Genomic DNA, 23,160 nt, shown 5'->3' with positions numbered 1-23,160 from the left:
TATAAAAACATATTTTTATGTGTTCGTTTTAGTTTTCCTGTTGACTGCAGAACAGTAGTAATAAATTGCTTAGTCATATGACTCTGACTCCCTAAAAGTGAATGAGTCATGTTAACGACCAGAAAGTCAAAGGTGACAGCTTTCAATGAATGCTTGAATGCACCATTATTCTAAGAAAAACCCATATGCAATAATGACACAGCAACTTCCTTGGAATGGTGTGTTGACAGCAATTTCAACGTCAAAAGAAGAAATTGCGCATTTCTTCTTTTGACTTCAGTCACACCCACCGCAAATATGGATGCAGTTAGCTGGCAGTGTTGTGATTAGGATAAGTATGAGATACTTATCCTGTTTGTTTTTTTTTAAATGCAAACACCCACACAGGAAACAGGAGAATCTAAGAGCTTACCATGTTTCACATTAAACTCAGTAATAATCTTATTGTGTCTCTAAAGTTCTGGGTGAATGAATACAGCAACAAATTTACACCAAACATTTTTTTTTCAAGAATCCCGAGCACAAGAAGAAACATTTAAAAACAGCCCAATGGACACGGTAGAGAAATTGAGGCTTTGGCATGCATGCCGCACCTGTGCAGCCCATATCACATTTCATCTCCAGTCAAAGATTATGTAAAGCAGCGACATGTTGCCACTGGCTAGTTTGTAAAAGGTGCTCAATAATGGGAGTGCCTCTTGGTGATCAGTATTGTGCAGCTCATTCATGACTAAGGGCAACTTTTACACACATTCAGATAAAGAGTATAATTGTACAGGCATGACATGAACTGTTGTTATTGTATTCTGCTGAAAGCTTTGAGACAGTACAAACAGTAGTGGGTGTACAAGTCATGCTCTGGTTACAAGGCTAATGCAATATTTAAGCAGGGAAAATGTGCTATAATGACATAGAACTGATACATCAGTGACCACTAAATAAATGTTGCCTTGTGAATAAGTGCTTTTATTGTTGCAACTTTTACCTTATTTTCTTACCTTTTTTCTTCCTGGGTTCTTACATGATATGAACTTCTAGTAGCTTGATTAGGAGCCGAAATAACATATTTCAAATTAAAAGTCAAATCCTAAGTCGAATTTAAATTCAAAGTCAAACATACTGTGTTAATCTCATAGGAAAATTAAATGTTGAAGTAGTTTAAACTACACTATTTTCTATTTTCTTCAAAAATTCAAAATAGAAGGCTTAGAGCAGAAAGGATCCCCTATTGTGGCTCTGTGTTACATACAATCTGAGGACGTATCAGACTGAAACACTCTGTTGTTGGCTTAGAGAAATGACAGTGGTTTTCCATTATGTTCTTCATTTTGCAGTTTCTCAAAGATCAGAAAATAATCTAACAGCTGCTATCCAAGGGGCATTGATATGTTAAAAGTTCAGATTTACCAGAAGTAAATTGCCTGTTAATTCTGTGAATGTGGGTAAAACAACATTTAAAAAAATAAAGCAAAACATTTTTTTCTCTTTTACTATAATACTGAAGCAGAGGCATTAATTTGTAAATGTGTACATTAGCAAGGGAAGAAAACCCTCTAAACTTAATTTGTATTTGTTTCAGCTGCTCTACAAAAACAAAAACAGAATAATTAAATAAATTCTCATGTTTCTGCTTTAAACTTTGGAGTTTCTAATAAAAAGAGAATCAGTCGATACAAATTCGATGAAGCAATATTTAACTATTTTTCCTATCAAAATGAGATACTAAAAGCTAAATATTAATATTTAAACATTTTCATAATATGAAGACCAGCATAACATGCTGGTCGTTTTTAAGTTTTTTTGTTTTGCTCTACAATAAGAGCTTGGATACCTGGACACCCACAAAATATAATTTTTGGTGTCCAAAATTTACAGAATTTTGTAAAAATAATTTTACAAAATGTTCCTTTGTGATAAAACACAGTTTGCAGAGAAGATAACAAGTTGTCACTTTAATTTAAAAACAAACATAAAACACAAAGACATGAGCAGTCAGAAAATTTATGACCTTCAGGACAAGCTCAGGCTCTGAACTTTGTTGCTGTCTTGGATTTTTCTTTGTATTTTTTAAAAGAAATAATTCCCATCGGAACCCATTCATGAACCCAGTCACCTACTTTCAGCACAGAACCTGTTTGAATTATGCCAGCAGTGATTAAAACATAAAATGCATACAGCATAGGTGTACTGTATGCTGCAACTGAGGTGCTGTGGAGTAACTGAATACGCTGAAGCACTGATCACAGGCACCTACTCCTGGTAGGTGTCATCACACTCATTCCATCTGCATCTTCTTATTCTATTCAAGTACAGTATGAGAAGATCATAGTAGCAAATTGCATTATAACCTTGATCAACATTGTTCTTATGTTTCTTTCAACGTATCATGTTTTTAGAGTAAATTTGCCTTAGTTTAACTGTAACGGCTGAAGTAAAAATATTCCAGTTGAATTGGCCCCTTTAAAAATTTGTTATGTAATACTATGTTTTGTATAATTTTGAAATATTTTTTTGCATCAAAAAAGCAATGTGTAGCAGTAATAAAATAGTTTCTAAACGTGGCAAATCTTGCAATTTTGCTCATCTTTAGTTAAATAAAGAAACATGATGTCCATTTGGTACCAAGAATGCAACAGACAAAATGGAGATCTGATCTGCTGAACTATATCATTGTTGAGCTCTAAACCCCTATATACTGACTGGCGCAGATGAAACTGAACTGGCTCTGGATTCTCGTGTTTTCCTTGTAGGTATAGTGACGACACAGCATGAAATGCCAACTGTAGCTTCAGGCAACTCGTCATCTTCAGTCCATTCATTGAGATCAGGGTTGTAAACCTGGATGCACTTCTTGTACTTCTTCTCGCCCTCATTCCAGCCCCCCAGGAGATAGATCTTGTTGTTCAAAATGGAAATGCCAGCGGTGCTAACCCCTGTATGAAGGGGTGCGCAGTAGCTCCACTGGCTGCTGTGTGGGTTGTAAGATTCAACAACGAGGACGTCAACTCTCTCTCCTCGCCCTCCAAGCTGGCTGCCGCCAATAACGTAGGCTCGATCTCCAATAGAAGCAGCACAGTGCCACCCTCTGGGAGTGCTCAGACTGTTTTTGTCCTGCCAGGTGTCGGTGGAGGGGTCATAGGCGCACACAGCCCTGGAGTAGGCATTGTTGATATAGCCTCCTGATACTAGGATTTTACCATCAATAACAGAGCTGGCATGACAGCAGCGCGGCACCTCCATGGCAGCTTTCATCTGCCACTGATTAGAGGAGGGTACATAGCACTCCATAGAGGCCTGGACACCGTCAGCATTTCGACCGCCAATAGCAAACAGGAGGCCATTGAAGGTGTTGAGGCTGAAGTGGGTGCGTCTTTGGAGCATGTTGTTCAAGTGAATCCAGGTGTTAAAGCGGGAGTCATACCTAAACAATGAAAAGCAATAAGTCACCACAGAAAAGTGACAGAAAGTAAACTCAAACAGAGTAGTTGGTACCTGCAGAAGTTGCTAACAGCATGTTTTGCCTGGTTCCTTGCATCATTCTGGTCCTCACCACCTGCTATGTACAGGAAGCCATCAAGTACTGCCACACACTGATTAAAACTCTTTGCTGGCATTTCCGTCAACTTATTCCAAACTTTATCTTCATCTCTGTAGAGCACATCTTTGCTGAGAGATTTCTCTGTCAAAGCAGGACGCCCTCCAACTGTGAGAATCACCTTGAGGCCACCGCGTACCTTTGTTCTACGTGACTGGAGGATGTTCTGCTGATACGGGAGGAGATGGTAATTCATGGCATCAACAAGTAACCGGTGGCACTCAGGGTCTTGCATCATCCTAGGAACACTCTGGACATGATTCACAAGGTCTTGAGCAGAGATTGTTCCAAAGCGGATGAGAGTTAGGAGATCTGCTGCGTACTTTAGCCTTTTCTCGTCAAAATCCAACCATTTCATGGCAATCTGGAAGGCTGTGATTTCAGAGGGCAGCTGCAAGGAATCATCAGAGAGAAATTCACTGATCTGCTCATATGTTAGCTTCAGGAACTGCTCCATTTCAGAAAACTCAATGAAGTTCTCCCGCATGAACTTTTGAGCTGCTTCCTTGGTTTCTTTAAGGTCATAGGCATCAGCAATATTGGCCACATACATGCAGTTCTCTACACTGAGTTCCTGCATGAGGAAATCACTACACATTTTTACCAGGGTGTTGATCTGAAGCAACTTGGCTGCAGCAATCGTGCTGCCAATACTGTACAGGGATAAGGTAAGCTTTCCTGAGTAGGCATATGTAATTGCAGTTGCCAGACCAACTGGTGAAAGATCATTCAGGTCTATCTTCTGAAGGCTCGAATCCTTCTTCAAGATATTTCTAATGTACTCACTGCAAGAGGCCATGACAACCTTGTGGACATCAAATGTTGTTGATTTGGTGGTGACAGTGAGGTCACAGAGGAAGCTTTCTTGTCGCATGTTGCTCAAACCCTCCAGAAGATTTGGTGCGTACACAGAATCTGTAACTTCAGTTGAGATGCAGCTGAAGCCATTTCCCCCCTCAATCAGAGCATTTAGTCCATTAAACTTGTTAATGGGACTGTTTTCCACCATAATGTCATTTATGTCTCCTTTACTCTTCTTGGTCGTCTTGTTCTTTTTGGGTGCCATGGTTGTAGCAATGGAACGCAGCCCGTATCTTTCTGAAAACGAGCACACATGTCAGAGTTTACCAGAAAATCATTTCAGAGATTAAGAAAATGCAGAAATCATTCTGTGATGCAGTAAATGAGGTGTAACAAATGCATCCTGCTTATGTGCACTCTGATCAACATTGTGATTGCAGGCATAAAGGACACATTTCTGACCAGCTAAACCTCATAGAAGAACCACTACTCAGTGGCAAGACCTTCAGGGCCAAAACATTTACTCTTAAAGACACCAAAGTGATGAGTGAAGGTTCACCTGGCCCTGAAAACTCTTGTGATGTATTAAAACAACAGTCGGCTGCTATAAAAGATATTGACCCAGTCTCAGTGGCAATACAAACTATTATTTCTTAGTATCAGACAGTCTATACTTTAAACTGTAGGAGTTATTTCAGATGGCAAGGCACCAACATAACCAATATTAGGTTGGTAGTGATTGTTAATTTTTGTACTGTTTAGTTTACACTAATCTGTCCTTTCAAAGCTCTACATTTCTTATTTATTTTTCTAAAAATGTAAATTAATTTTGATAAAACCATTCCTTCACAGCTTAACATGAGTGCAACCAGTTATTCTGCAAAGCAGGAGTATTTCAACATGCCCCCCATGCATCTGTCGCAGTTTATCAGTAGCAAGTCCAGGAATAGCATTGCTGGGTGGCTCTCTCATGACCCTCCTTTTATAGTCTTTGGGACTTGAGCAGCATGCCTCGTGTCCTCTGGTAATTCAAATTGAAACTAAAAAAACTCTGTTGTATCCTTTTACTCATCATAAACATTTTATATTATCCTAAATAAGTCTGCAGTCAACACCCTCCACATGGGAATAAAATATCTGCACTGTATCACATACTCAGTTGACTTAATGCTTGTAGTATTTCTGTACAGATCTCTATAAAATATATTTAGCAATAAAACACTCAATTTTCTCAGCTGCATTTTCAATGTCATTATCATGATAAAGTTTTGTGAAGCTCAACTTACCTGAGAATGGAACTGAGGCCAAAGAAGAAGGAACCTGTGCCTCCAGTTACTGGAGCAGGAGAGAGAGACAAGCTTTCACCCCCACAGAAAGACATGGAGTAAACTCCTCCTCCATACAACTGAGTGCCAATCAACAACTGTATGGCAGCAAGCAGGGACCAGAGCTTCTCCAACAAATAGTTCCCCATGGTAGCCTCCATTTATTATGACAAAACATTGTGAATGAGTCAATTTGTATCTGCATCGAAAACCTATGAAAATAATATTCTTTTACCTTTTAAAATGGGGTAATAAAAAATACATATATGTCAGAATCGATGTATAATTAATGTCTTGTTTTGTTATCATTTTTTTAAACATTATCTTGGAGGTAATTTAAACAGACTGGGTAAGATGGAAATAATGACCCCTGATGTTCTCTGATGAGAGAGAGTAGGGCCAATTTGGACTTGACATTTGGCAGAATCCTCGTAGGATTATGCTCATCACTGCAGATGTTATGCTCTATATTTCACATTCTTATGCAAAGTACATTTTTGGAGTAAGAGAAAATGTATATATTTTTTTCAATTACACATAGTTTACAGCAGGGGTTACATATTTTACTGTATTCTAAATATTACGAGAAGCATTCAAGATCAAAAATCTGGACAAACAAATGTATGGATGGATGCTGTATTAAATGATTAACGGTCTTAGATTATGCTGACACACAGACTCTCCAGCCTTGTCCAATGGTACTACACCCTCTTCATCAAACACAACACTAAACTGACCATTCATTTAGGAAAGTGAAATCACTGGGTGACAACAATCACCACCATTCTGTAATCTGTGAAAGCATACATTCAATCACTCCCTTCTTCTGCCTTGGGGCAGGTGCTGTGAAGTTCTTTAGGACCCACAAAGGATATAAAATATTCTTGTCTCTATAACCTTGAACAAAAAAATAGCCCTCACTGTGACTCTGGAAACAATTTTGATTTGGCAAACTTGTCCTTCATAGAATTCTATTTTCAGCTTGGAGGAAAAATGTTCATCACAGATTCCCAGAAGCCTAAACACCTAAATCTTGTGGAAATGCTTTTCTAAACTTTTCGTGGTTGCAAAGTGTTGACCGACTTCATACTCAATACATAATCTTGTGAATTAAGAATTTATTGTTTATATATTTTGAATCATAATTATTTTAACCTTTAAGTTCATTTAATGTATAGCGATCATCAGTGTTTTAGTCCCTACTGTTGTTCACGTGACCCCTTTAGTAATTAATTTAGAGTTTAATAAAAATAAAAATAAATAAATAAATAAAAAATTTTAAAAAAACAGAAGAAAATATAAGAACTTCTTCTCACAACATCATTAAACCACGGAGCCGTTTTCACACAAATGTTGTTTGATCTAATTTATTATCTTGAGTAGGGTTTGCATTTTCTCGGTCCCGCCCATTATATTACTGTCATCAATGGGCGCGCGCTGCCCGGTGTGCGCAAGCGGTTGCACGTGAACCGTCGTGATGGCCAGAAGCTCAGATGTGGTGAAGAAAATCACGCGGTTCAAACTTCAGCTGTCAGACAAAGCAGAACCTACAACGGTAGATTTGATTTCTTTCTTTCTTTAAGTCCGCACATAAAACCAACAAAGCAGGGAAAAGTTTACATTTTTATTTTTCTTCTATAGCAGCCGATACAACCCTCTATTTTGTATGATTAAGACCTCCAGTTATTCTAATACACTAGAAAAGTTCCCAACCACTCGATTTAATTTCATAATGTTTGCCGTATTTAATATAAATTTAAAAACATAAATTGGTACTGAGAGTGTAAGAAAATGACTTTGTGTCTTTTGCTCATCTTTGTTGCTCACGTGGTAAAAGCTGAGAACATGCTCAAGTCTTAAAACGCGTAACTGCAAGTGTCCATCTTGTTTATATGGGAAAACCTCAGGCTAAAACTGGCATCTCACCCATCTGCTCAACTTATTGCTGTTGTTCGTCATCAGAGAAGGTGGGGGCGATGTGCAGGCAGTTGTAACGCTGCATTTAAATATTGGACCAATTTTCACTGAAAGCACTTTAAATGCAGACATGAAATAGAAATCGTATTAGTTTTAAAGACATGAAGCCAGTAACCATGTATAAATTAGGGAGCGAGATTAGTGGGTGTGCGTATCCATACATAGATCTGCTCTAAATGCACAGTCAGCAGCTGTGTTGACCCCAACCCACCACTACCTTATTTGGTGCTTCAACTGTTAGTTTCAGTGCAGTCATCTACCTATTGGCAGGCTTATTCATAAAATACATTTTACCACGCTGCTCTTTTAATAGCCTACAATAATTATATATTTCTCACCAGAAATGTGCAGAAAAAAAGGCAGTAGTTTGATTTCTGTTTTCAAAACGAGAAATAAAAATTAAACAGACACTTTTGCTTTTTGTGCTCAATAAAGTAGAAAAATTGAAAATACAATTCTGGCTTAATTTTCTTTCTTAAATATTGAAAAAAAAACACATAAGAAAACACTTCTAAAATTCTGGTGAATTTAGAAAAAAATACAAGAGTCATTCCACTGAATGGGTTCCATGATTCCTAAACATAAATTATATTTATAAATATGCACAAAGATTAGCTGTAAAAAACATTTTCTTATCAACAAAAATGCCCCACATGTGCAAATGTCTATTTGCATACATTTATGATATTAAAGAAAAACATCCATCCATCCATCCATTTTCTGTTCACCCTTTGTCCCTAATGGGGTCGGGAGGGTTGCCGGTGCCCATCTCCAGCTACGTTCCAGGCGGGAGGCGGGGTACACCCTGGACAGGTCGCCAGTCTGTCGCAGGGCAACACAAAGGACAAACAACCATTCACACACACACACACACCCCTAGGGAGAATTTAGATAGACCAATTAACCTAACAGTCATGTTTTTGGACTGTGGGAGGAAGCCGGAGAACCCGGAGAGAACCCACGCATGCACAGGGAGAACATGCAAACTCCATGCAGAAAGACCCCGGCCGAGAATCGAACCCAGGACCTTCTTGCTGCAAGGCAACAGTGCTACCAACTGCGCCACTGTGCAGAAGAAAAACAATAACTTCTTAATTTTAGTTTCACTTAATTTTCTTTTTTAAAGTAATAAAAACCAAATAAATTGCCGTTTTTCTTACACGTTGAAATCCTTTCACACCTCAGGTGGCAGCAAAGTATTTGCTTCACCCCTCAATGTCACTGCTCATAAATGGTTGAGTTGCTCACAAATACAATGTGCAAATAATTACATGAAAAAGGAAATGGGATTGTGTTTCATTCTGCACTTTCATTTTAAAGTGACTTTCCTTACTGATTTTTCTAATGAGAACAGCAACTTTCAAAAACATGAACTCACCCAATATATCCCCTATTCTTCTTTCAGGTTCTAAAGATTTTGCAGAAACTAAAGGATCTGGATATCACACTAGATATTCTTTCTGTAAGTTTGTATGCTATAGAACAAGTACAAATATTTTTTTAAAAATTACTGCATGCTCTAATGAGTTTTGAAATTCACAATAGGAAACTGGAATTGGTAAAACGGTTAACTCACTGCGGAGACACAAACAAGCGGGAGAATTTGCCAAGTTGCTAGTTAAAGGCTGGAAAAAACTGGTTCCAAAGGAATCCACAAGGTAATTTATAAAATTTTTGATTGTAAAATTTGCTTGAATATTCCTGAATTTATTTTTTATCCCAATCTTAAATTGTCACTTTATGCAGCCATGGTGATAATGCAGCATGGTTGGACAGTGTTTCTGTTAAAAACAAAGAGGATGACCAAAGCTGTTCTGATAATGGGACTCCACAGAATGACTATAACAATAACTGCCCTACATCTAATCATGAGGATCAAGATACTTTAGATGAACAGGCCCACAAAATGCTGAGTAAGAAAGAAGAGTTTGAAGAGCAGAAAAGGAACTTCAGTGTGAACAAGAACGATGAAAAGCGTCAAGGAGAAAGCAAGACACAACTTCGGAAGGACATTTCAAAAAGCAGAGCTGAAATACAAGAGGACAAGATGGATGACAATGTTGCCTCCAAGATGAGGAAACAAAACAGTGATAACACCCATGGAAACAAATCCTTTGAGGGTTCTTATAAAAAATCCCAATCTGAGTCTAGGGAAAAGTTGAAAGGAGCCTCTGAGAGAGAACGAGAATCAAACACAAAATCAAAGCCATCAAAAGAGTCTATGAAAAACAGAGAGACCTTTTCATCCAGTGATTATCACTCAAAAACATTAAAATGGGCCAAAGAGGACAGACCTTTGGAGATGTTGAGGAGCTCAGAGACTCGAAACAGAAAAAGGAAAAAAACAGACTATGAAAAGCATGACAATCTAAAACCCCATCCAGATCCTGAAAGTGAGAAATATTCAAAACACAAAAAGGCCAAAATGGGGCACCAAGATGCAGAGAGTAATGGTGATGAGGAGGAACCCTCCATGTCTTTTGAATCTTACTTGAACTATGACATGAATGTGGAGAAGAAGAAAGAACATTCAGGAGTGAAGAGAGCTCTGAAAATGGTCAAGACTACATCAAAAGAGCCAACATCAAAGAATCCAAGGACTAAACCTCTGAAGTCATCTGCTTCTTTTCCAGAACAGGTATACCTGATATGTAAAACATTATGTGTAAAATAGATGCCATAGGTTTTTTTGTTGTTGTAACAATTCTTAAAAATATGCCAGAAGACACAGGAATCTTTAATGCATTTGATGGATGTCCCATTACCCGTCGCTCTCCCAGAACTGGAAAAGCCTTCAAACATTGCCTACCTCTTTGAAAAGAAAGGTAATGCTTGTTAGAAATTACATCTGTAATCTCTCTTTTAGTTGTTCTTGATATATTTTCTTTATTGAAGTTGATAAGGAGCCAGATTTTTGTGATGTTTCGGAGGAGTCTGTAGTCTTCACTGGTCAGCGACTGAATAAGAAGATGCAAGTGTACTCTGGTGCAAAAACCCTTTTCCTCCCGACTATGATGAGCTTGTTTCAACAGTGTATACGCACACTCCAGAACAACCTCAACTGTGAGTAATGTCAGAAAGCTTGCAAGGTATTTGGATTTTATATTTAGAAGTATGCATCTCTTTTTAGTGCTCTACGAGACCGGTGGAGTCCCATATGAACTTCTTGAGCCAGTACTGGAGAGGTGTACACCAGAGCAGCTGCTGCGAATAGAGGAATACAACCCAGTAAGAAGATATTTAATAATTTCTTGATTAATAAACCAGCACAATGTTTAGAAAGAAAGTGATGGGCAGCTGATGCCTTCCAGCAAGCTTCTGGATGTATAGTGACAGAGCTCTCATATTTAAAACTTTGCATCTTTGTTCTAACATTGAGCTGAAGAAATTCACCCAATAATTTTCTTGATCTCTCTCATAGTGTATCTCTTAAGCTACATAACTATACCTATAGTATCTTTCATTATTTTGGGCCAAAATAATACAACAGAAATATATTTGGACCAGTTATTGTCCTGTTTGCTATTCAACGAAGAACCTTGTCTGCCATCCTTCCTTGCTGCTGTTACTACTTCTCGCCCTGCGCTGGGGTACCTCAACTAAGAAAAAAAACTTTAAAGTTCTGTCAGACAGTGGAACATATGGTGGCTACATGTGGGCAAATTCTGTGCTTCCTTGTCACACAGGTTTGTAGAAATAATAATCACGCCCATTTTTTCCCCCACAATTAGTAAAAATAGTGTCCTTGGTGTTTTCCGGTAATTGAGTCACCGTCTTGGACAGGACCGACCTCTTCAGTGCACAAGACCTACATACCCAAACGGGACAAAACAGCGATCAAACTACTACTGTTGAAATTGCTCTTCAGAGTATGGCATTGATGGAAAGGTTTTGTTACCTAAAATGTATATCTGTGTGTAAGAGCCTTAAATTTGCTGATCTTCTTAGCACTCCAGACTGCTAAGTTTTAAAAGGATTTCCTCTTGTAAATATAATTTAAAACCTAGAAGTTTGTTTCCTATGATATGAAATTATTTTCACTCAAAATACTCTTACTCCTTTTGAGATGCAAATATTCCAATATTTTAGGTAGTTTAAGTAGATATCACACATCTTTTTGATGCTATCAAGCTTGATGTAAAATTTCAGAGTGGTTCAACTCCTGATCTACCTCTTGCAATTATAAAACTATATATACAACTGCAATGTTTTTATTGCTGGCCATAGGAAAAAACTGCTAACTTCACTTAGAAAAGTACATTGACATGTATTAGTATTTTTTTTACTAATAGTTTTGAGAGTACATCAGAGATCAACTGATTGAAAGCTCTAAATCATATCCCTCTTAAGGATAATGTAATTGCATTAGACAGCCACTAAGTGTCGTACTTGAGCAGCATGAATCCGGCCAACAGAACGTGGTAAAGTAAATCTGAAGTAGCTCACAGAACTAAACAATCCAAATTCAAACCGATCAGTCTAAAGTCTGGTCTGATTATCGTTATTGTAGAAATGTTGAGAACACATGATATAGGTGCAGTAGGTCTCAGAACTTTAATTACCTCAATAAGCTTACTTGCATAAACCAAAAGCTTTGTTGCAGATTAATTTTCCATTAATCAATTATTACAGATTATTTTACTGGCTCCCATGAGCACAACATTCAGAGGCATGCTGAATTTAATCAAAGCTTAGTTCCACACTTTCCTTTGCACACTAGTGTTGTACAGGCCATTATACTGCCTACATGTGATACTCTTGTATGACTTTATAGTCTGTCTGTAGATAAGCAATAGGTACATACCATTTGTCATGTTTGTCAAGATGCTTAGCTTACTGGAGCACTGCTTTTTCTGAGATAATCATTCCGTCTACCATCACAAAACCTCCCACATTCATTCCTGAACTTCTTTCTTATGTGAAAAATTTAATGTTACATGCTAGCTTGCCAATCACTTTTCCATACATCATGTTTGCAAGCGATTCTCACTTTGGTTGTTTAATTTATCTTAAATTTCTTTGTTCAAGTTATATATTCACTGTATGCACAGTTTTGCAATGCTTGAATGATTATGAGTTGACTTTTTCTTTTTCTTCCAACAGATCTACATCGGAGTGACGGACCATTTATGGGGAAAACACTGCCAGAGGGATTTCAAAGACTGCAAACTTCAGCAATATGAGTCATGGAAAGAGATGTATATCAGACTGTCTGAGGAGAGGGAGAGGAAGCTCAAAAGACTGACAAAAACGATCGTCTCGGCGCAATCTCAGAAGCCGAAGGGTGGGTTCTCTGCTCTGAAAATGGCTCTTTGCTTTTTTAAAAGACGAGTATGGAATTTTTGGAATATGCCTCCTTAAAGACTGGTTTAATTTCATGATTCCACAATTTTGTAACGAGATGTGCACTTGGTGCAGGACTCTGGATTTATCTTTCAACAGATTATTTTCCGCATTTTTGAGAAAATGTAAATCTACACAATCTCTGGGAATTTAGCAAGATCCTGAGCATGGCTAAAGTAGTAAAAAGCTCTTCAGGTTGTCTTTGATGTTTGACAAAAACTGAATCAGAAAAAAAGCGAGATTATGATCAACCTGACTGTTCATGTTGGCAAGATAAACTTGCGCCCTCATCTGGTCTTGTGATATTCCTAGTTTTAAAACCTTAATATTGCTCTCAATTAAGATGTAAGCAGGCTTTGATGAGTCAATTTTCTTGAAACCATTTCCTAAGACACATCTGCCTTACTTGAATGGCATGACATGTTCTTTCACATTTTAAAGGATTCCTAAGAGTGAGTAATGGGCCTCTGTGTCGAGACATTTTATAGCCCAGGAAACCGGGAAGACATGGATTACGATTCTCGACAGTCTGAAGTGAACTATATATTAAAAAGTTATTGTGCTACATTTATTTAATGGGAAGTTTTAGACATTAATTATAGCACCAGAGATTGTTATAAACAGTCATGTCTTAAGAAGGGTATATTTGACCAATTGACTTAATTAACTTTTTTTTGTATTTAGTTGAAATTATGCTACTCCAATTTTTTAAAGTTTTTACTCAACATCTACATGGCAAAACACAATTTTTTATTGACTTAAGCAACCAGACCATTTTAGTAGTCGCATTTGTTTGAGAAAGACAATCACAAGACTATAAATAAAAACTTGCACTAAATAATTGGTCATGTCAAGTAAAAACTATTTTAAATAGCTAAACATCACATAACATAATTAAAGTGCCATTTTTTTAGAGGTTATTTTTAATGGCTAATAAAAGCCTTCCAGTTTTTGGAAGGCCCTGTTCCATGCCCTGTTTCTGCCCCTTTTAGGACGGCAGGTGAAGATGGCATTTATTCATACCGTTGCTAAGCCGCCAAGAGATGTGCGAATTCAGCAGGAAATTCATGGAACTGCTGTGCAGCAGCCTCATCAGCTCAAGTGCAGGTGGATGCCACCCACATACTGAAATTTAAGGCTGTTTCTCAATAGCTTGTTTGGAATTATTTTGGATGTTGCTTGTCATTTCGTTGTATCTTATAGACTTTATCCATAAACCACATGACTTTCTGATGCAGCATTGTGCATGCTCTTATCTTTGACAAAACATGTACACCTGGCTCTTCCACATAAAAGCACAAAGTGATCACTAGACAACAGCAGCTTGTTGGGGTCAGACTTGTGTGATAATGGTGAAGGAAATGCTTTTTGAGTGATGCTAAACAAACAAGAACTGGGAGTGTGTGCCAGACAAACTGATTTCTTCTGTTTTTTCAGAGGCAGCTTTAGGGCTTTTGTTGTTCAGTACTGCTTTAATCACCATTCTTTATTTTCTTTTTAAATATTTATATGAATCACCTAAACCTATATATTTTTGCATGTTTACAGCAGTAAACATCAGGAGAACCCAATGAGATCCAGTTGCAATGAGCCCTACAGGTCTAGCAGCAACGGCAGCTCTGGCGGAAGCAACAACCAAGATCCTCGCAAAAAAATAAGTAAGCTGAGTGTTTGTCACTGTAGTTCTGACTTGACAGCAATTCCTCAGATTGCAACTTTTTTTCTGCAGTCAAATGAGAAAATGTAGTAGATAAGCATAATACTAAATAATGTCAAATTCCTGCTCAGTAATTCATTTTTGTTGTTTTCACAGAAGTTGCTCCAATGATGGCAAAGTCCTTAAAGGCATTTAAGAAACAGTTGGGACGGAGATGAACTCTAAGATGTTTCTATTTACAGGTTGCATATGAAGAATTATCTACATTATCATTAACTTCAAATTATATTGTGTGTCTTTAATGTGATATACTAAAATTAAGGCTATTACCGTCATTTTCTGTTTGATCTCAATGAAATAAAACTGAGAATGAACTCTGCAAATTGAACCAGTTTAATATTTTGTCTTTAATGGAGGTGCCACATGGCTCAGTGGTATAACAGATGTACCATATAGAGGCTGCAGTTCTCAATGCAGTTGTTCCTGGACCATTTGCTGCGCTTCTTCTTTCTTTATCTTCCCTACTTCCTTTCCGTCTACTGTTAAATAAAGGCCACCAGTACCACAAAAACCTTTTAAGTCTTGAATGCTTCAATCTAAAACCGCTAACTGGGATGTGGCTCCCCCTAGAGGATTTATTTCTCTCAAAATCTTGTCACCAAGCTGGAAAACAGAAACAGTTTTTTTTCCTGAAGTCAGACATTTTGGTGAATTATCAGTTGTAGATATGTCATACTTCTACCCAATAGCAACTTGAACAATAGCAAAAATGTCCTTATTACTTGTAATAACTTATCTGTAGGAGGTCTTTTAGTGTGTGGGCCACAAAATGCTTCATCTTTTTTCTGCATGAACAAACATTTGAACAATTGGGAGCATTTGCATATTTTCAATTGAACGTATGTTAGTCACTTGTGATGATATAAACCCATTGCACCTCACATAAACATGACCTGTGATGATTTGCACTAAATTATGCAATAGAGATTACTTTAGAGTTTAATGCGGCTTGATGGAACTAAGGTCAACTCTCGACCTGGAAAGATGGAAGAAATTACAGATAAAAAGACAGGGTGGATTTTCATCAGCATATATCCACATCTGTTAGTCTCTAGGAATGCTTTTTGCATGATTTACTTGTGCCAAAGGAGGGTGGAGGTACTTCTTTGTCAGAGGATGGTTTTTGAGGAAACTCAAAACGGTTTCCTCAAAAACCATTTTGAGGAAACTGATGTACATGTAATCACCTTTGTCCAAAGTGGTAAAAGTAAGCAGTTACCAGAAAAATTTGATTTTGACACAAAGCATTTTTAATGTACGGTCCTTGTACATGATCTCTTGTAGACATTTCTTTTAAAAGTTTATTTTTATCTAAATGCTGAGCTATGACTCAATTAATAAAAGCTCAAGTTGAAAATATGAAGTTGTCTTATTTCCAACTATTTAAACAAATGGCTTAAGCGAGAATTTCTGTTAAAACAAAACTCGGTCAAACTTTAAATTTAATTTTGATATAAGTTACTAGAAATTTGTTGCAACTTGTCTCCCCTTTTCAGAAATACTATTTTAAGCTTGTCAAACTCTTGCTCTTCAATTTCCAGACACACCAACTTGGAACAAGTTGTGCTTTTTGCAGGACTCTAGCTGCTCACGACTAAAAACAAATGACACAAAGCAATGGAAGGCATTTTAAACATGAATATGGTGATATCTATGGAGGACAACAAGCACAATAAGAGTTATGGAAGACATTTTGAACAAAATTAAATAAAATATTTTTGAAATTAAATATTCATATAGGCAAGCAAATTACAAGCCAAAAATGTAAAGATAGTGATGCAATGACTGCATATTTTCATATCACTCTTATGTATGGTGGGGGAGTAGATTTAATATCATAAATGTTCAATTAAATATTTAGAAAGTAATTTAAAAACTCCAGTATCCCCTAGAGAGAAGAAAACAGCATATCACAGTAAATTTGGATTCATAATTTGTTAGGCCGCCTGTGTGAGCTCTGAGCTTATGGGCCATCATGGCGGCCCTGTGCGGGACGGGACTATCCAGAGGAGGGACCGGAGGGAGGAGCAGCTTGGAGCGATGACGCAGGATAGGAATGAGGGAGTGAATGTTCCGGGTCAGAAACTGGACGGGAGAGGAAATTAACTCCGGGACTAAACGAAAAAAAAAAATCACAACATACTTACAGAATGCCACCCTCTGCTACGCAGAGATGTAACCCGTTGTTTTTACTCCGAAACTAGTTTTTTATTTTGGCGGCGAAGGTCGAGAAGAAGAAAACACAGGTGCCAAACTACGAACTACAAAGTGAGCCAACGACGGAGAGTGGACTCTCCTGTTCGTCGCGACCTGCCGAACGCCAGCTCGGTGGCCACTCGTTCACACCCGGAGTTTCAGTGTTTACTTCGCGGCGAGTTTCGCCTTCGCTTGTGCTCTGGTCGGTGAATCGAGTTTGAGGACTGTCCTGTCCCGCCGTAGCAAACTGTTGCATCCCCCCCTTTTTTCCTCCCCGCAGTTTGTTTATCGCACGGATACGGGATTTATCTCCCTCTCCTTCCCCCCGCCGTGATGTTTCACTGCATCCCCCTGTGGCGGTGCAACCGTCACGTCGAAACGATCGATAAACGCCACTGCACTCTGAATTATGTTCCCGACGAGATTTATCGCTACGCCCGGAGTTTGGAGGAGCTGATGCTGGATGCCAACCAACTCCGAGACTTACCCAAGGTAAGCAGAACGCGGCTTCCGCTCGTCCATTTAAACGGCAAGTTCAGATGTATGGTAAAAAAATAAATAAATAAAAATGGCGTGTTCCTATTGATTAGAAATGTGTCCCAATGGTTAGTGATTCAGAGAACCGTACCGACTGAGCGGGCAGGGCATCCCGTGAGACAGCGGTGGGACATGGGGACAATAATTACGCAAGATCAGCAAGGCAGAGAGGTGGAAACTTTTCTCCTAAGCTACCTCCACCTTAACTGAAAGTATGAGACAGAAAGAGACAAACATTTTTTATGAGAGTTCCAGATGTTTCATCCCGACAGCAGATCTCTGACTTTATGTCTGATAAATGTCAAGAGCTTTTGACCTGTTGTGCTTAAGCTATGATCTTAAAAGAGGTTTATGATACAAATGCAGAGAGCAATGCTTAACTTCCTGAAGAAAAAAACAAACAAAACTGATAAATCTAAGTCTGCATATACACGATGACTGTCATTGTAATTTGGAAGCTCGAGGTTATTCTCCTTGCACTATTTCTCTTAATGAGAAACACTAGTATTTTAATATATTTGTCAAGATTGTGGATTTTTGAGAAACCATTGTGCAAATTAGGTATGGTAGCTAGAGGAACCGGTTCTGGTTTCAGTAATCACCAAACTGTTCCTACAATTTAAAGTCCTTCTAAAGGAATGTCACAGAAACCACTCCAATGCTTTCTGTGGTGCTCACTGCCAGTCAGCTGGCTGAAAGAAGGCTACAATAGGTTTCTCCCTGCCTTGCAAAATAAGAGTAATGCATTTGCTATGATATATGTGACTATAAAAACCAGAGATATAGTAGAAACTGAATTTGCTTCACTCATCTTCTTTATTAAGGTAATGCTATATTAAAGCTAGAGTTGAGAGGTTATTAGTAGCTGTATCTGGCAAAATACTGACTGCTGGCTATCCTGTATTTAAATCTAAAATCAATGAACAAAAATGTGCATACAGCAATTAATTCCTGTATGTTTGTTTTACACTGCTACTGTAAGATCATTCTAATTTTACTCAAGGTTATCTTACCGTAAGAATCTTATACCAGCCCATGTCTGGTTTATATTTAACCATGGACATGGGATTGATATGACAAGGTATCTTTTCACAAACGTCATGAGATGTGACTAATGGGTATGGATAAAAAAAAAAACTAGGAAATTACTTAACATATTTTGACAGTACATCTATTTTTGCTGCCCACAAAGTGTTGAAACATTATGAATAGTTTTATCTAACTCTGAAATATGAAACTGCATTTTTGGCATGTTTTCTCTTATAGGTATTTGTGTCATCAGGACCTGAGCATGAACAGGTGCTAATATGATAAAGTCATGTTCATTAAATTATAAATTCTGTTGTCAGGTTATTCTTATTATGGTTTTGAAATGACTCTTTCTACTTATTTTGATTTGGCAAGTGTTATTTTTGCTCCCTGCAAATAAGTCTTTTACATTTATGTGACATTATTATTGATTTTGTTATGATCTCGCATTGACCGGTGGACTGCTATAAATTAGGACCTTTGATTAAGCCAAAACATTGGCGAGGTACTATATGTTTGTAGACATTTACTAGACCCACCACATGATCACATTTCCTTACTATAGAGTGTGAGGAAATTTTAGAAAGTTTGTTTCAATCATCAGCAAGTATGAAATATTTCAAAGGTGGGAATGAGAGGATATGCTTTTGCATATTGCCTAAAGGTTGGATATGTAATTAAAACTGCTGAAATGCAAACAAAGGATGTAAAATTAGAACTTTCCCTAAGGTTGAATCTTATTTGCATTTTTACTTTAATTTAGTGACATAATGCTTCAATAAAAACATTTTTTTCTCACTACCATAAAACTAGGATGGTTATTATTGTCTCTGGGCACAGGCTTTCCAGATTCCATAAAGATAGAAGTTCTCAGTCACAGGGATTCTATTTTAGCTTCGCAGAAACCACAAAGAAGGACTGTTGACGAGCAGCGAGAGACATTTTTGAAAACTTGGGTTACACAAGTCTGCTCTTATATGCATCAGGGTTTTAAAAAAGTCTTCATGCCAGTGTTTGTAATCTAAGATGCCCAGTTTCTGTTGGTTTTCCTACCTTCTTATTTCTTGTGCTGCTACATTTGTTTGCTTAAACCTATCCAGAAAATTGTTTGAGTCGCAGAAAACATTGTCTTTCAGCTCTTTGAGACGCTAACCATGTCCTTGCGATTGATGGACACGGTAAAAAGCAATGGTGGTACTATTGAAAAGCAAAGAAGTATGGCTACTAATTTATTGGATTCACAGCTGTTGCAGACAAGTGGGCGAAGTATGAAATGAGGCTTGAGCCCCCTTGAGAAACTCTCCTGAGCTCATAACTGCAGGCATTGTGTGTCAGGTGGGAAGCTTAGCTGGATTGAAGAACTATTTTGTCTTCGCAGCATTTTTTTTCCTGCATTGACACGTGTGAGGCATGGTCACTTAGTTCTGGTAGCATTATTAACTTTGTGTACAGAAACCTCTTCATGCTTGTGGCACATTTCTTGCTTTCTTTGCTGAGGAACAGGTATCTGGATAGAAAACGAAGGACGGCATTATGCGTTTGGTTTTCACTGTCTCAATCAAGCTGTTGATTGTGTTGTGTTGGTTTTCTAATGAAATCTTAGTAAAACGAGGAGATGAATAGTTAAAGTTTGTAAAACCATCAACCAACACACAGGGAAGAATAAGACTAGATGCTTGGTAGAGGGAAACGGTTTTTCCCCATTTCTGCTTGAACGTATGTATTTAGCAGGTGCACTCTCATTGCGACAGGACTCGCATGACTGCGAAACAGTTTAGTCACTGTGGGACTCAGTTTGCAAATATTCAAAGCATCTTCAGAAAATGGAGCTGGATTATTTACATGTCAAGAAGATAAGATTTTATTGTGCTCCTTGGAATGTAAATTGAGTCTGAAGTGCTTGCTGACCGAACCCCTGCGGATGAACCTCAGGGCTCACTCTGCTCCTTCACTAAGTTTTACTCAGAGGTCTTTTACTAGACATGCCACTAACTTAATCATTGTATCAGCAATGACGCAAGGGAACCAGGACATGACGACTTGTTCCCAGTCGATCATTCGCACCAGCAGGCAGATAAAAACATGCACCGGGAGTTTACAGGCGTAGAGAAGAAAGGCGTGTTTGCAATAAAACAAGACAAGACAAGCTCAACTGGAGCGAATAGCTTCAATAGTTTTGAAAAGAGCAGGTTGAGGAGATAGACCAATGGGTTTAAAATGTCCAATTGGTCTTCTCTTGTAAATTCTTTTATATAATATTTGTATTGAGGAAGTTGAGCAGCTTGGCAAACATTAACTTGTTTCTCTAAAGTTATTCTTGTAGAATGTGAACAGTGTGCTTCTATGGGTTTGTAAACAGCACTTTAATTTAAATGAAAAGGCCGACATTCGAGACTAGTTGGTTGCTGAGAGGCTCTTGCCAGTTTACCCAGTTTAAAAATGAATGCAGTTTCCACCTTTCCCAGCTAAGGTGAAGCTGTAAGACAGGAGGTATTACGATCTCAGCTGCAAAGCTTTCAATGCTTCAAATGTTAAAACGGTAAAATAAAGTGTTCAGTAGTTTCTTAATGCATTTTTCCACCCCAAAAGCCACAATTTTTAGTGATTTTGGTTAAATGTAAGAAGAATTTAGACTTTTATGCCCCGTTTCCGCAGGTCAGTTTGGTATGCTGCTTTGTTTGTGTCCAGGGTAAAAACCCACACAAGCGACCCGTACAGCACTGTTCCAGGGCCTTCTTCAGCTGTAGATCCATAGTACAATGAAACAGTAATGTTATGGTGGAACTACTCGCATCACACAACACAATCTGTTTATTGGGGGCAGAAAAATGTTTTGACAAGGATGATATTTGTGAATTATGTTTTTCGTCGCATTAAGATGATGCCACGTTAGATTTTTGTGTTTAACCTGCACAGTGAGAGTCCATGTGGTGGTGAATTTGGACAAAAATTCAAATATGTCGGCTTAGATGAATTCTTCATAGGGATTAATCATGCAATATGAAATATTATTGTAGAATAATTTAATTACTGACTCCTGATTTTATTTTTTATGTCATCATGACTGACAACACTCTCTATAAGTTACATGTGAAGTATCACATATAACTTGTAAGTAATGATCCTCTATTAGATCAAATATATTATTGATATCAAGACTGCTGATGCAAAGGAAATGTTCAAATTAAGCATTTTTCCCAGGGCTGTATCAATCAGACTTTTGGTGGCCGACACCAGTTTGTGGTTTTATTTTTGGTCTGAGCTGCCGATTTGTAAAGTGCATCAGTTCCTCCTGAAGCACAACACTTCAGCAACATGATACTGCTACCATTACACTTCACAGGTGCACTGATGTTCTTATTGTTGCAAACTTCCACCATTTTTGTCTAAATGACATAGCCAAACACTTAAGTTTTAGTTTCATCAGTCTATAAGACATGCCTCCAAAATGAAGGTATTCATGTCAGAGTGCATTTGAAACTCTAATCTGCCTTGTTGCATATAACTGATTGTGCAGATAAATAGAATATCTTCAGACATCTGGGATCCAGGGTGAACCAGACCTTTGGAGGTCCACAGTTCTGATCCTGGTATCTTGACAAATAGAAATAGTTTTGGTAATCTACGCTGTCAGACAGCAAGAAAAAAAGACTTGTGTCGTTTTAGTCAGTGAAAGTAGATATCTGGCTGCTGCAGAGCATTGTGAAATCAGCTGCATCTTCATTTGAAGCCTTTTGAATGTTTGCACACATGGGTGGGGAAATTAGAGTAGAACAACATTGGGTTTTTCAACAGGAAGCTGTGGGGTTTATGACCTGTATGAAGGGGTAAAGGAAGAGCTGCTGCGAGTGCCGGGGCCGGACGCTGGTGGTCAAACTGACAGACTAACTCTGATGTGATTACTGGAAAAAGCGCTGTAAAGGTGGTGCAGTTGTCAGGAGTCTGACCAATTCCTGGGACCGTTTTAACTCGAGCATGTGCTGCGATATCTAATACCGAGTGCGCTCTGGAGCTGTGTAATATTACAGTGAAATGCGTATTTAATTGACAAAATATCAAACTATGAGGTCTCTTAGTTTGAACATTTGCCTCTGGTGTTGTGGCTTGGAAGTCGACTTAGATTTTTATTCACCAAAAGAAAAAAAGGCCCAGTGTTTATTGAATTTTGTCTGCTGCTCATGCTCTCCAGAAACACGCATGCGGGTGAAACTGGTGATTCAGACACTGTCTGTAGATTTCAAAAATAGCTGTGTTTTCTTGACCGGAACAGTTTTTGTTTTTCTTTGTCATTCACGGTGGTTGTTTTGGGGCGGTGTGCTGATGACACTTAACGGGAAGAACAGGTTTGCAGTCTGGCCTCCAAGCTGAAATCGTAAAGACCGGCGCTGTTTTGAAGCCAGCAGCTGATAAGACCAGGGACGCCAACCAAGCACACCTCATTGTTGTTTTGATTATTGTTTTCACCATTATAAAGAAAAAGAGGCCGTTTCTTTTTCTGAAGCGGACTTCTTTCTGTATTTTCTGGTTTTGGTTTCATTTGGTCTGATCTCACTCAGTGGAAAGGAAAGGTTTTCAAGAACAAGAGACAAACTTGAGCACTTCCCTTGTGGTTATTAAACCGGTTTTAAACAGACCTGAAA

At 38.1% G+C, this 23,160-nt stretch overlaps 3 protein-coding genes across 3 annotated transcripts in view; 2 read left to right on the top strand and 1 right to left on the bottom strand.

Annotated features, from left to right (window-relative positions):
* Positions 1–1,937: 1,937 nt before the first annotated feature.
* Positions 1,938–5,759, bottom strand: klhl31 (kelch like family member 31). The gene is made up of 3 exons (XM_005816949.2): positions 5,683–5,759; positions 3,493–4,693; positions 1,938–3,421 (listed from the first exon to the last, which is right to left on the bottom strand). Exons 2-3 carry the CDS (start codon positions 4,659–4,661, stop codon positions 2,689–2,691), a joined length of 1,902 nt encoding a protein of 633 aa, XP_005817006.1. The 5' UTR covers positions 4,662–4,693; positions 5,683–5,759; the 3' UTR covers positions 1,938–2,688.
* A 1,439-nt stretch (positions 5,760–7,198) lies between these two features.
* LOC106700042 (elongin-A-like) lies at positions 7,199–15,014 on the top strand. Its single transcript, XM_023327808.1, has 11 exons — positions 7,199–7,276; positions 9,104–9,160; positions 9,244–9,356; positions 9,445–10,336; positions 10,421–10,523; positions 10,594–10,761; positions 10,829–10,926; positions 12,802–12,982; positions 14,034–14,148; positions 14,590–14,699; positions 14,855–15,014. Exons 1-11 carry the CDS (start codon positions 7,199–7,201, stop codon positions 14,914–14,916), a joined length of 1,977 nt encoding a protein of 658 aa, XP_023183576.1. The 3' UTR covers positions 14,917–15,014.
* Positions 15,015–16,808: 1,794 nt separating this feature from the next.
* The window catches only part of lrrc1 (leucine rich repeat containing 1), a 29,555-nt gene continuing 23,203 nt past the window's right edge, over positions 16,809–23,160 (top strand). The window contains exon 1 of the mRNA XM_005811876.3: positions 16,809–17,446. Coding sequence (XP_005811933.1) covers positions 17,288–17,446 — 159 coding nt within the window. The 5' untranslated portion in view covers positions 16,809–17,287. The remainder of the gene's footprint in view (positions 17,447–23,160) is intronic.

The sequence above is a fragment of the Xiphophorus maculatus genome, chromosome 22 (assembly GCF_002775205.1).
Source record: "Xiphophorus maculatus strain JP 163 A chromosome 22, X_maculatus-5.0-male, whole genome shotgun sequence".
In the NCBI taxonomy this organism is placed as follows: Eukaryota; Metazoa; Chordata; class Actinopteri; order Cyprinodontiformes; family Poeciliidae; genus Xiphophorus; species Xiphophorus maculatus.
This window is presented reverse-complemented; position numbering and strand designations above follow the sequence as displayed.

Bases quoted from the DNA above. Each gene is read 5' to 3' on its own strand.
- klhl31 (XM_005816949.2), bottom strand. From the start codon at position 4,661: ATGGCACCCAAAAAGAACAAGACGACCAAGAAGAGTAAAGGAGACATA. The intron at 3,422-3,492 runs GTACCAACTACT...TTCATTGTTTAG, and splicing joins GCTGTTAGCAACTTCTGCAG to GTATGACTCCCGCTTTAACA.
- LOC106700042 (XM_023327808.1), top strand. From the start codon at position 7,199: ATGGCCAGAAGCTCAGATGTGGTGAAGAAAATCACGCGGTTCAAACTT. The intron at 10,337-10,420 runs GTATACCTGATA...AAAATATGCCAG, and splicing joins CTGCTTCTTTTCCAGAACAG to AAGACACAGGAATCTTTAAT. The intron at 14,700-14,854 runs GTAAGCTGAGTG...TTGTTTTCACAG, and splicing joins AGATCCTCGCAAAAAAATAA to AAGTTGCTCCAATGATGGCA.